Consider the following 12,558-nt stretch of genomic DNA (forward strand, 5'->3'; position numbering starts at 1 on the left):
TTTGCTACATCACAGAACCAGCTTTATTCAGGCTTGAGGTGATGTCACTTGGCAGGACACAGAGTCTGCATCTGCAATAGGCCATATCCTTAAAGTACAAAAATAGAAAAAAGATGGAGCTTCTGTGAGGCCTTCCACCTGAAATCTGAAATGACAGAGGCAGGAAATTAGAGTGACAGCCTTCCCCCAAAACCAAGCTCCTGTTGCTACCATAACTGCTTCCCACGGCATTAGGTGGGAGTGAGACTAGGACTCAGCAAACTCCAACCCAGCTGAGAAATGGAGGTCAGCTCCTTTAATCGGACCTAGTGTCTGACCCACAAACACATGGGAGAGTGGGATGCTTTACTGAAGCAGTGCCAGAGGGAGCGTGTGTGAAAGCAGGCAACGAGAGACAGAAATTCAATTCCTTAGCCACACTCATTCCAGATTCATTTATTTATTCACCGTTTGTCAGAAGACTCTGGGAATCCCAGTTTATAGCATTAAGATTAATTTGGATTCCTCAAATGCACATGTGATTAAAATAACTGGTTTGGGATGGCATGTGTGTGCCGCTGAGCTGCCTTCATTCAAAACCCCCATGTACACAATCCTTAGAGGGGGAAATGATAAGCAGCTCCACAGTTGCAGAGAAGTGTTGAATAAAGAGCAGAGCTCTGCCTCAGGATAGTTGCAGCCCCTGTTACAGTGCTGGAGAATTAACCAACAGCAGCGATTCCACATATAGGGGGAAATGGTGGCATAGCAGCATCTATGTCCACTGTCCTGTACCCCAACAGTGATCCCTCCAAGGGAGGTTCCTGTACAGAGCATTCACCAGCTCAGGGTGACTCTGTCTTCAGGAGATGAGATATCTACAAATGCTTAACTAGCCATTTTTAAACTAGCATCTATCAGCCTTTGGCAGCTGGGCCTGTAACTGAGGACACGCTGACTAGCTCTATGTTCTGGTTCTACAGGTCTTACCTAGAGTAGGTCCCTGGCTTAGTGTCACACATAGATACCGACCCACAACAGCAAGAAGAGAACTCCAAAGCCCATGAAAAGTGAAGCCACCAGGGAGATAAGCAGTTCCTTGTAGATGTCCCGTGTGTACTTAGTGGAAGTCACTTCATAGCTGAAAAGGCTAGTTAAAGCAATAACCAAAGAGACAGATCAGAGGGCTTACAGTACCACATTCTAACTTTGGCCTGAAAATGAACCAAAAGGGTCTGGCAGGGAGGTAGCCTTCCACAGTAAAAGCTGTTTTATCTGGCACTTCACCAACCAGAAAGCTCTATAAACCGGCATTTCTGATCTTCATTGAAAGTCCAGTTGGCACGGGGCTGGCAGGGGGTTGCGGCGCAAGAGGGGGTGTGGAGCGCAGGCTCTGGGAGGGAGTTTGGGTGAGGGAGGGGTCTTGGGGCACGGGGGCCACTCACCTTGGGTGGCTCCCCGCAAGCGGCGACCTATCCCAGCTGCTTCTAGGCGGAGGCACGGCAGGCGGCTCTGCGCGCTGCCTCCGCTTGCAGGTGTTGCCCCCGACCAATGGGAGCTGTGGAGACAGCACTTGGGGCGGGGGCAGAATGCAGGGCCACCTGCCGCGTCTCTGCCTAGGAGCAACCGGGATAGGTCGCCGCTTGTGGGGAGTCGCCCGAGGTGAGCACCCCCCAGATCTGGCACCCTACATCGCCTCCCATGCCCCAAGTCCCCTCCCACACCCAAACTCCTTCTCAGAGCCCATGCCCCACACCCCCTCCTGCACCCAAAGTCCCTCCCTCTTAGTTAAATGCCATTTTTCCCTTACTAGCACCCCCAGCCCCCCAACATGCTGGATAAAATAGCTTTTACTGTACCAGGGTAATATTTACTACGCAATCTACAAAAAGAACAGGAGTACTTGTGGCACCTTAGAGACTAACATTTATTAGAGCATAAGCTTTCGTGGGCTACAGCCCACTTCTTCGGATGCATATAGAGTGGAACATATATTCCAGCTCAGCAGTGTCCATTAATTCTTTTGCGTAGGGACTGTCCAGTTTGGCCAATGTACATGGCAGAGGGGCATTGCTGGCACATGATGGCATATATCACATTGGTAGATGTGCAGGTGAACGAGCCCCATGATATGGCTGATGTGATTAGGTCCTATGATGATGTCACTTGAATAGATATGTGGACAGAGTTGGCATCGGGCTTTGTTCACCTGCACATCTACCAATGTGATATATGCCATCATGTGCCAGCAATGCCCCTCTGCCATGTACATTGGCCAAACCGGACAGTCTCTACGCAAAAGAATTAATGGACACAAATCTGACATCAGGAATCATAATACTCAAAAACCAGTGGGAGAACACTTTAACCTGTCTGGCCATTCAATGACAGACCTGCGGGTGGCTATCTTACAACAGAAAAACTCCGAAAACAGACTCCAAGGAGAGACTGCTGAGCTGGAATTGATATGCAAACTAGATACAATCAACTCAGGATTGAATAAGGACTGGGAATGGCTGAGCCATTACAAACATTGAATTTATCTCCCCTTGTAAGTATTCTCACACTTCTTATCAAACTGTCTGTACTGGGCTATCTTGATTATCACTTCAAAAGTTTTTTTCTCCTTCTTAATTGGCCTCTCAGAGTTGGTAAAACAACTCCCACCTGTTCATGCTCTCTGTATGTGTGTATATATATCTCCTCAATATATGTTCCACTCTATATGCATCCGAAGAAGTGGGCTGTAGCCCAAGAAAGCTTATGTTCTAATAAATTTGTTAGTCTCTAAGGTGCCACAAGTACTCCTGTTCTTTTTGCGGATACAGACTAACACGGCCGCTACTCTGAAACTTACGCAATCTACGATTCCCGCAGAGACTGCTTCCATGGCTTGAAGAGCTCCAGCCAAGCAGCCTTTCCCACTTCATCCTCAACACCAAGTGCTGTCAAAGAAAATTATCAAAAAGCAGGTTCACACCAAGCCTGACCCAAACACATCCCCAAGCTGTGGTTCCTTCTTGTTCTTGGCCCTCTTGTCTGCCCTCCTGACTTCTCTACCACCAGCAAATCTTCCCCCACCTCAGTCCCAGTCTAGGTACACCCACCGCTCAACTTTTCAAGCAATCCAGTTCAACCACAGCGTATCCCGGGGTGGGCAAACTTTTTAGCCCAAGGGCCACATCTGGGTATGGAAATTGTATGGCGGGCCATGAATGCTCACAAAATTGGGGGTTGGGGTGCAGGAGGGGTGAGGGCTCCAGCTGGGTGTGCAGGCTCTGGGCTGGGGCCAGAAATGAGGAGTTCAGGATGTGGGAGGGGGCTCCAGGCTGGGGCAAGGGTTGGGGGGAAGGGGGAGGGCTCTGGCTAGGGATGAGGGGTTTGGGGTGCAGGCAAGTGCTCTGGGCTGGGAGGGAAGGAGGGGGATCAGGGCTGGGGCACAGGGCATCAGGGGTGCAGGCTCTGGGTGGCGCTTATCTCAAGCAGCTCCCAGAAGCAGTGGCACGTCCCGCCTCCGGCTCTTATGCGGAGGCGCAGCCAGGCGGCTCTGCGTGCTGCCCTGTCTGCCGCCCCTGCAGCTCCCATTGGCCGTGGTTCCCAACCAACGGGAGCTGCGGGGGCGGCGCTTGGGGCAGGGGCAATATGTGGAGCCCCCCGGCTGACCTTACACATAGAAGTCAGAGGGGGGACATGCCACTGCTTCTGGGAGCCACATGGAGCAAGCCCCCTACCCTGCTCCCCGGCTGGAGTAGCAGAGTGGGGCAAGCCCCAGACCCCACTCTCTGGCAGGAGCTTGAGGGCCAGATTAAAATGTCTGGAGGACCGGATGTGGCCCTTGCACCATAGTTTGCCCACCCCAGTGTATCCCCCACCCCAGACTGTTACACCCTCCAAAACTGTGGTTATCTACCCTCTGCTTCCATCTGACCCACCCCAACTATGATGTGCCCCTTTTGCTCCCTGAGGCTCCTCAATACTCCTAGTAGAGCCATTCCCGCTTTGCTTTAAAGGGCTCTTCCCCCAAATCCAGCCTCTGCTGTCAGTGGCACCTGAGGGTACCCAGCTACTAATTTCTTGCTGCTCCGTAGTGGATGGATACACGAAGAACCAGGCAGTGAAGAACATGCCAATGGCCAGCAGCACCACGGTGAGATGCGGGAACACAGCCGGGTTCACCGGGCTGGTGTATCTGCTCATGGCCTCGAGCTCCTGGGAAAAGAGAAAGAGCAGATCGATGCTAGCACCACAGCGGAAGCTGCAGCCCCAGGGCAAGACACCGCCCCAGCCAGTCACCGGGCGGAAGCAATAACCCCGGCCTCCCACTCAGGCCGGGCAGCGCTGGTCACCACGGGGCAGGACGCAGGCGCCATGGGGAGGGGCAACCCCAGGGTCCCAACTTGAGAGGGGAGCAGGGATCGGGCCCCACGGGGAGGAGGCGGCTCCAGGGCCCCGGTCGCTGGGGGCGGGGGCACTCAATGTGAAGGTTTCGGTCAGTTTCAGGCCTAGACACCCCAGGCTCCCAGGGCCGGCGGGTGGGGGGATAAGGAACGGAGCAGCGCCCGGGCTCGGGCCGTCCCAGTCTCTCACCATCGCGCTGCTCTCCCCTCCACCGGCGGCCACGGAAGGACACGTCTCCTCCGGTCGCCCCCGCTGCCCCGGAACCGGAAGGAACAGGTGCGCGGGGCCACCCGGACGTTGTAGTCTGCGCGCCGGCCCGTCCGCGCTCTGCCCGCAAGACACGGCAGGAGGAGCTGGGCGAGCGGGACTACGCTTCCCAGCGGGCAGTGCGCGGCGCGGCGAGCGGCACCCGGCGCGCGATTTCAGAACGCGGGAAGCGAGAGTCAGTGGCGGTGTCTGGAGGCCGCGCGCGTAGCCACGTACCCAGCAGACAGGTAACCCCCTCCCCCCACGAGAGCGCGCGCCCCGCTGCCCCTCAGCACGTTTTCCGGGTGGGGGGCTCTGGGCTGTCTGCTGGGGCCGCGGGTGGAGTGGGGTGGGGGCTGGGCTGTCTGCTGCGGCCGCTGTCCCGCTGGTGGGGTGAGGGCTGGACTGTCTGCTGGGGGCACTGTCCTGAGAGTGGGGTGGGGGTGTTGGCTGCAGGGAATGGGTGGTGTCTTGGGTGCAGGATATGCTTTGTAGGATGCTGCAGAGCTCGCTGGAGTGGATGTTATATCTTGGGGCACTGAGGCCTATGTGGCAGGGCTGGGCATGCACAGTGTGGCTGTTCCTCCCACCTCCTGAAGAGCTTTTCCCCTTTGAACTCTGGTTCATGTTGCCTGCTGGGTGCAATGTACTTTGGGGCCACTCCTGGCTTCATTCCCCTATTTCTTGCTGGTAGGATGGGAATCCACGGCCTGGCCAAGCTGATCGCAGACGTGGCGCCCGGTGCCATCCGAGAGAATGACATCAAGAGTTATTTCGGCCGGAAGGTGGCGATTGACGCCTCCATGAGCATCTACCAGTTCCTGATTGCCGTGCGGCAGGGAGCTGACATGCTGCAGAATGAGGAAGGTGAGACCACCAGCCACCTGATGGGCATGTTCTACCGAACCATTCGTATGGTGGAGAACGGTATCAAACCGGTCTACGTCTTTGATGGCAAGCCCCCCCAGCTGAAGTCGGGCGAGCTGGCCAAGCGGACTGAACGCCGGGCCGAGGCAGAGAAGCAGCTCCAGGAGGCCCAAGAGGCAGGGGAAGAGGACAATGTGGAGAAATTCAGCAAGAGGCTAGTCAAGGTGACGAAGCAGCACAATGACGAGTGCAAGAAGCTGCTGACCCTGATGGGCATTCCCTATGTGGAGGCGCCAGGTGAGGCTGAAGCCAGCTGTGCCACCTTAGTGAAAGCTGGCAAAGTCTATGCAGCTGCCACTGAGGACATGGACTGCCTGACCTTTGGCAGCCCCGTGCTGATGCGGCACCTTACGGCCAGTGAGGCCAAGAAGCTCCCTATCCAGGAGTTCCACCTGAACCGTGTCCTGCAGGACCTGGACCTAACATGGGAGCAGTTTGTGGACCTGTGCATCCTTCTGGGCTGTGACTACTGTGAGAGCATACGTGGCATTGGGCCCAAGCGTGCTGTGGAGCTCATCAAGCAGCATAAGACCATTGAAAAGATTGTGCAGCATATAGATCCCAAGAAGTACCCCCTGCCTGAGAACTGGCTGCACAAGGAGGCCCAGCAGCTCTTCCTGCAGCCTGACGTGGTGGACCCTGAGGCTGTGGAGCTGAAGTGGAGCGAGCCAGATGAGGATGGGCTTGTCCTTTTTATGTGTGGGGAGAAGCAGTTCAACGAAGAACGGATCCGCAATGGGATCAAGAGGCTGAGCAAGAGCCGCCAAGGCAGCACTCAGGGCCGTCTGGATGACTTCTTCAAGGTGACTGGCTCCATCACCTCAGCCAAGCGTAAGGAGCCAGAACCCAAGGGCTCAGCCAAGAAGAAAGCAAAGGGCAATAGTGCAGCAGCAGCAAAGTTCAAAAAGGGGAAATAACCAGACCTTCCAGAACTGTCCTAGTTCTCTTCCACTCCCAGATCCTCCAGGGGTTTAAATTTGGTAGAAGATCCTGTATTCTTCCTGCACTGCTCTGAGTTATACCCTGCAGAGGAGAATGGTACCTGTGCTGCTTCCGCTCCTCTATATAGTGCTTCCCTGTCAGTGAACAAGATGACAGTCTCATAGCACAGAAGCAGTATAGGCACAATGCTGAGGGAAGAGAGGGACAAAATTAGTGGAAGGGTGGGGGAATTAGGAGGAGTTGGAGAGATTGACAAACCAAGGGGCGAGGGAGCTGTACTAGCAATCCAGTGACAGTGTTCATCAGCTTCAGACTTACTTTGTCCAAGGCCAGACTGGGGGTGCTGCAAAGATTGTGCAGGCAACACCTTGTGTCACTCTGGCTGACTGAAGGAGTGCTGTTGACTAGCCATAATGCAAGCCAAATCCAAATACTGAAAAAGAGGATGTCAGCCAAATGGACCAAGAAATCAGCTCAAAGTAGAGTGTGGAAGAGATGGAGACTGAAGCAGAAAGTGGGGAAGAAATGTGTAAAATCCAAATGTGGGGGAGGGAGGTAGAGAGCTACAGAAAGAAGGGAATTTCTTACTTCAATGGGTATTCTCTATGGTCTTCCTTCGCTTATCTGTATGTATTAGAGGGGTAATTAAGTGATTGATGGAGAGAAAACATAGACATTTAAAATCCTCTTGAAGTTTTAAACTCTCCCCTCCCCTATTTATAGAAGTATCTGATCAGGGAGGGGAAGATTCTTCCCCCCACAGAAAGTACTGAAATTTAACCATTTGATGCAGATTATTTTGGTTCCATTCCAGATCCCAGCCCTGTGTTGGTTTGGTCCCAATATGTAAATGAGGTGGAGCTGTGAAGGAATTGTAACTTCCCAGGTTTAACATTTGTCCCTAGGTTTTATTTTATTTTTTAAGTTTTGAAGAAAAATATAAATAAACCTAAAAATGGAAAACTGTTCAGTTGTTCATTCGGATTTGAAATGACTGCTTCACTGCAGCACATTCCAAGGAAAAAGTTACTCAAATGGAATAAAGGTTAGAAATCCATAGGAATAATGCAAGGTGAGAAAAACCTTGAACATTATCCCAGCCCTTCTCACAAGCTGCATTCATTTTAGCAGAGATTTCTAGGCTCTGTGGAATGTGAAGGAGCTAGGATTTAGAGAAAGACATTTGGTCTTCCCTTGTGCCATTCTCTGCTTCTCCAAACTGAACAGGGGACCTAATACAATTTGCATTTTCCATTATAAAAGTGCTGTACAAACATGAATTTGTGCCTCTTGATTTTCCATATCATTACAATGGGAAAAGAGAGACCGATGAAGTGGTTCACTCATGAGCAAAAGTGGTCTTGCAGATTCTGTGTTGGATTTGGGCATAAGGTGATCTGAAATTTCAATCCTGTCTTGGATGGTAATTTGGTTTGGGCTTTATACAAGTTGATTAAGTTATCTGAGATTCAGTTTTCCTCATTTATAAAACACCTCACAAGGTGTTTGAGGCTGAATTAATTAGTTTTATAAAGCACTTTGAGATCATGGAATGGAAGGCACTATTGGCAGGAGAATATCAGGATCACTGAAGTGACAGCAGAAAATTGATCTCTTGAACATTTTTGCCATCTTGCTTGGTTGCTACATTAATATCTCTCTTCCTCTGCCATCTAGTAGTTGATGGTCTGGTACCTGACGACGGGTATAGGTGTAACCTGCATTCATCAATCTGCATGTTCCATACGGTACAATTTTAAGTGAGCAAAATTCCAACTCAGTAAATATAAAACAGCAGTCCATATTGAAGCCACCTGAACAAAGCAAATTTGTGCTTTCTAGGACAAGCTGGAGTTTGAAATGACATTAGACCAATTTTCAAACAGAAGAAACAATGCTGAAGTTGGAGGAGGGAATCATCTCACAAATGCTCTGTCAGGTTATAACCAAATTTTTCTCAAAAAGTCATTTTCCTCTGGCAGACAGGTACATTTATAGAGGATTGATTTAACTTTGTCAAAATTAAAAGGTGGAAGGGGTGTCAGAAGCAGCTTTCTAATGGAAAATCAGCCACCTCATCTGCAGGTTGCTGGGCCTTTGATGGTGCTGGGTCTGACTGCCTAGCTTATTGCTTTGTAATGGAAAGTTAACCACCTAACATTCAGTGTGTAATAGGTACCTTACTTTAAGCAACTGAGACAAAGGGTACGTTTTTCAAGAGCACCTAAGTCCTATTTTCAAAAGTGATTTAGGCACCTAAGACCCTTAGTATCGTAATTCAATGGGACTTAAAAGGTTAAGTGCCTGGCTCAGTCACTACTGAAAATTGGACTTAGTGATGTGTTGGTTATTTTTTTTTTAATTTACCCAAAGTTTTAAGTAGCGAACATAGAGAAACTAGCCTGCTGAAACTCATTTACTCCAGTCCCCTGCACCCATGGCAGGACTAAGTATTATCTAGAGCATCCCTGACAGGTGGTTGTCTAACCTGCTCTTAAAAATCTCCAACCATGGCGATTCCACCACCTTCATAAGCAATTTTATTCTAGTGCTTAACTAACCTGACAGGAAGTTTTTCCTGATGTCCAACCTAAACTGCCTTTGCTGCAATTTAATCCCATTGCTTCTTGCCCCATCCTCAGAGGTTAAGGAGAACAGTTTTTCTTCCTCCTCCTTGTAAAAATGTTTTATGTACTTGAAAACTGTTATCGTCCCCTCTTAGTCTTCTCTTCTCCAGACTAAACAAACCCTTTTTATTCAATCTTCCCTCATAGGTCATGTGTTTCTAGATCTTTAATAATTTTTGTTGCTGTTCTCTGGACTTTCTCCAATTCATCCACATCGTTCCTGAAATGTGGTGCCCAGAACTGGACACAGTACTCCAGTTGAGGCCTAATCAACATGAAGTAGAATGGAAGAATTGCTTCTCATGTCTTGCTTACAACAGTCCTGCTAATACAGGAGTAATAATGGATCTTGGATCTTTACCTTTCCACTGCAGAGCAACATTACAGATATTCCCAGTTTAGGTTATTATCTCTGAGGCAGGGCTGCTGGGGAAACTGATTTACTGAATTTAGTTTTTTAATTATGTTGTGGACCCAATTCAATGTTCCTGGCCAATGGGAGCTGGGGAGCCAGCACTCGGAGCAGGGGCAGCATGCGGCGCCATGGCCGACTTTATGCCTAGGAACCAGTGGGACGTGTCGTGCAAAACATTGTTTCCAGTCTGTCCATTGTGAAGGGTTACGAAAGGTGACGTTCTCTGGGGAATCAGAGAGGGGCATGTTGATGAGGTCCTGCAAACTTTGTTGCTGTTCCTTCCGTCTGCAACCTGTGTTGCTGTTTTCCTTCGGTTTCTGTTCTTAGTTTACTCCTGACACCGTATCCTGTTCTGTGCCAGATATGGACTGGCTACAGAGCTTGCTTACACACACCAGATGGGCAGTGCTTAATTTGTAATGAAAGAGGTGCTGGGGCTCAAGCAATTTTTTTACAATTATAACTGATGCAGCAAGCCCAGAGGTGCTAGGCCTTAGCCCTGGCACAAGTTGAGCACTGCAGATGGGTTCATCGTAAGAACTGTTAATGCTCTGCTGGATACAGCTGAGGTTCATTTAAATAAGGTATTTTACAGAGTGTCACCTAGTAGTCGAACAGTATCATACAGGGTAACATGCCATTACACAGGTAGCCTGGCTTGTTTGCTAGACTCCATCCCATGTTAATCTTACTAGCCCGCTGCTCCTGCCCCCGGTGTCAGCTCAGAGCAGCCGGGCAGGCTCTGCACAAAACTTATGGGAGCGGTCTGGGGGCATCAGAGCTGCACTGCAGTGGGCATAGGCAGATGTTGAATTGGCACCTCGCTGGTCTTCCCTCCGGTTGTTGAGGCCTATTTACCTTTCCCTGGTGATGGGCGTTGTGTTCATTAACACTATTTGGATTTAAACCCCCCCCCCCCATAAAGAACCTGTTCTGTTCCCCCCGGGCCCGAGAGGGGTTTGGTTTAAAGGGCTCACCCCAGGGCGAGATCCTGCAGCTGGGGTCCAGGAGACCCTGGGAACAGCTTGAGCCGGGCCTGTGCCACCACTAAATAAAGAGCGGCAGGGTACCAGCAGAGTTCGGCAGGGCTGAGGGTAGTATTTAGTGTTGTGAAAGCTGGAGAGGTGGGTGGACGCTCCAGGAGCCCCCACTGGGGGGTTACCCCTAGAAGGCTGTAATGGATGGGTCCCTTTCTCCTGCCCGCTTGCTGGATCTCAACATCCAGTGGGGGACTGAACATCAGTCTGGTAAATGTGCCGGCAGGGGCTAGTTTGTGGTTATGAAAGGCCTGGGTAGAACTAGCCCCTCCTTTGACGCTGCGCTGCCATGAGAACGAAGGGGAGAGGAAAGGGTGGTAGCTGCAGAACCTACAAACGGAGCCGTTTCCTTATGGAGCTCCCAGGCCAGGTGTGGGATTCCTGGCCAGGGAGGGGAGGGGCAGGATTTTCACCAGAGTACCATCACTTGTCACCCTGGAAGCCAGCAAGAGTATTGCAGCACCCTGTGCTGCAGAGGCCCCCTCACTGCATGCAGACTCAGGAATGCATGTCCTTCCACAAGGGGAGCCTTGTCCCCAGGCTGCCCTGATCCTTGTCAGCAGGCCTGCAGGACACAAGGGTTCCCATCCTTTCTGCCATACACTCTGATGGAGAGTGAGGTAGCAGAGGAAGGCAGGAATGGGCTCACGTCATTTATGACAATCCTTTTTCTGGTTAGGACCATAGCACAGGCCCTGCTAGCCCCCCCACCAGCCACCATTCACAGGTCCGCAGTTTGAACGGTCTCCCATGGGCCACCAGGCCTTACATCATCAATGAAAGGCAGGAGTTTGTCAGCCACTTGCACAGCCGCGCGGCTGGCGCTCTGCCTGTCCATGCCGGCGAGGATGTTTTTCAGCACGGTGATGGCCTCGGCGATGATGTCCCTGTCTACCTCCTGTAGTCGCTCCAGGACGTCTGGCAGCAGAGGCTGGAGTTTCCCCACCTGCGTGAAATGAGGAGCTGCTTTACAAAACACCCCCCCAGTGACCCACAAGCCATTTCCAAAACAACGTCCGCCTCCCCTGCAGACAGAGGCATGGGAACTAAGGGTGTGGGGGGTGCTGCAGCACTCCCAGGTTTTACACGGGGCTCTGCTCCTGGCCCTGCACATAGGGTCCCAGCTGCCAGCCCTGCGCCAACCCCCATCTGTGGCCCCAGCCTCGGTCCCCTTGGTCCATCCACCTCCCTGCCCCCCCGCTCCTGGAGCCATGGCCCTGCTCCTGAGCCCAGCTCTAGGGGTGGCAGGGGGTGTGGGCAGGGGTAAGGGGGGGCACAGCACCTCCACTATAAAAAGTCTTCCAGTGCCCCAGCCTCCAGGTGACATGTTAGAGCCTCAAAGCCTTTGCACAGCCAGCTAGGATCATGGGCAGTGGGGCCGGCTACCTGCAACATAAGCAGCTGCTTCCTTGTACCACAGATCTCAGGGGATGATATTTATTAGCGGGTATCATCTGTGGAAAGTTCTCTGCACAACACGTTGACCCTAAATAAATCAAGTCTATTATTGTTATAGGGGTTTGAATAGCACCTCGAGGGCCTATCTGCAATCAGGGCTTGTGCTGGGGGATTTCCAGGCACAGTAAGAGACGTCCCCTGCCCTAGAGCTTACAGGCTAGACACACAAAGGAAGGATTTCTATCCCCATTGTACAGACATGGAACTCAGGCACAGAGAGGCTACGTGACTCGCCTATGGTCACCCAGGGAGTCTGGCAGAGCCAGGAACCGAACCTGGGTTTTCCTGAGTCTCGGTCCTTACAGCCCAGCCTAGAGGAGGGAGCCAATTTTGCACACGAGTTCTAGGGTTGGTCTGTTACTAAAAGCCAGATTCAATCATTTCTGTATTTGGTTTTTGAAAGACAGCCCCACAAAATTTTTTTGGAGAGGGTCCAGAGAAGAGCTTGAGAACATGACCTATGAAGGAAGGCTGAAAGAATTGTGTTTGTTTAGTTTGAAAAAGAGAAGACTGAGAGTGGACATGATAG

General features: G+C 51.4%; 2 protein-coding genes across 2 annotated transcripts; one reads left to right on the top strand and one right to left on the bottom strand.

Moving 5' to 3' along the window:
* On the bottom strand, window positions 1-5,250 carry TMEM258 (transmembrane protein 258). Its single transcript, XM_008174092.4, has 4 exons — window positions 4,567-5,250; window positions 4,079-4,188; window positions 970-1,120; window positions 1-145 (listed from the first exon to the last, which is right to left on the bottom strand). Exons 1-3 carry the CDS (start codon window positions 5,248-5,250, stop codon window positions 994-996), a joined length of 921 nt encoding a protein of 306 aa, XP_008172314.2. The 3' UTR covers window positions 1-145; window positions 970-993.
* On the top strand, window positions 4,737-7,772 carry FEN1 (flap structure-specific endonuclease 1). Its single transcript, XM_005289204.4, has 2 exons — window positions 4,737-4,871; window positions 5,318-7,772. Exon 2 carries the CDS (start codon window positions 5,319-5,321, stop codon window positions 6,465-6,467), a length of 1,149 nt encoding a protein of 382 aa, XP_005289261.1. The 5' UTR covers window positions 4,737-4,871; window position 5,318; the 3' UTR covers window positions 6,468-7,772.
* The last annotated feature ends 4,786 nt before the right edge of the window (window positions 7,773-12,558 follow it).

This window comes from Chrysemys picta, chromosome 4 (genome assembly GCF_011386835.1).
Source record: "Chrysemys picta bellii isolate R12L10 chromosome 4, ASM1138683v2, whole genome shotgun sequence".
NCBI lineage: Eukaryota > Metazoa > Chordata > Testudines > Emydidae > Chrysemys > Chrysemys picta.

Bases quoted from the DNA above. Each gene is read 5' to 3' on its own strand.
- TMEM258 (XM_008174092.4), bottom strand. From the start codon at position 5,250: ATGAACCAGAGTTCAAAGGGGAAAAGCTCTTCAGGAGGTGGGAGGAAC. The intron at 4,189-4,566 runs GTGAGAGACTGG...CTCTTTTCCCAG, and splicing joins GAGGGGAGAGCAGCGCGATG to GAGCTCGAGGCCATGAGCAG. The intron at 1,121-4,078 runs GTATCCATCCAC...TAGCCTTTTCAG, and splicing joins TTCACTGCCTGGTTCTTCGT to CTATGAAGTGACTTCCACTA.
- FEN1 (XM_005289204.4), top strand. From the start codon at position 5,319: ATGGGAATCCACGGCCTGGCCAAGCTGATCGCAGACGTGGCGCCCGGT.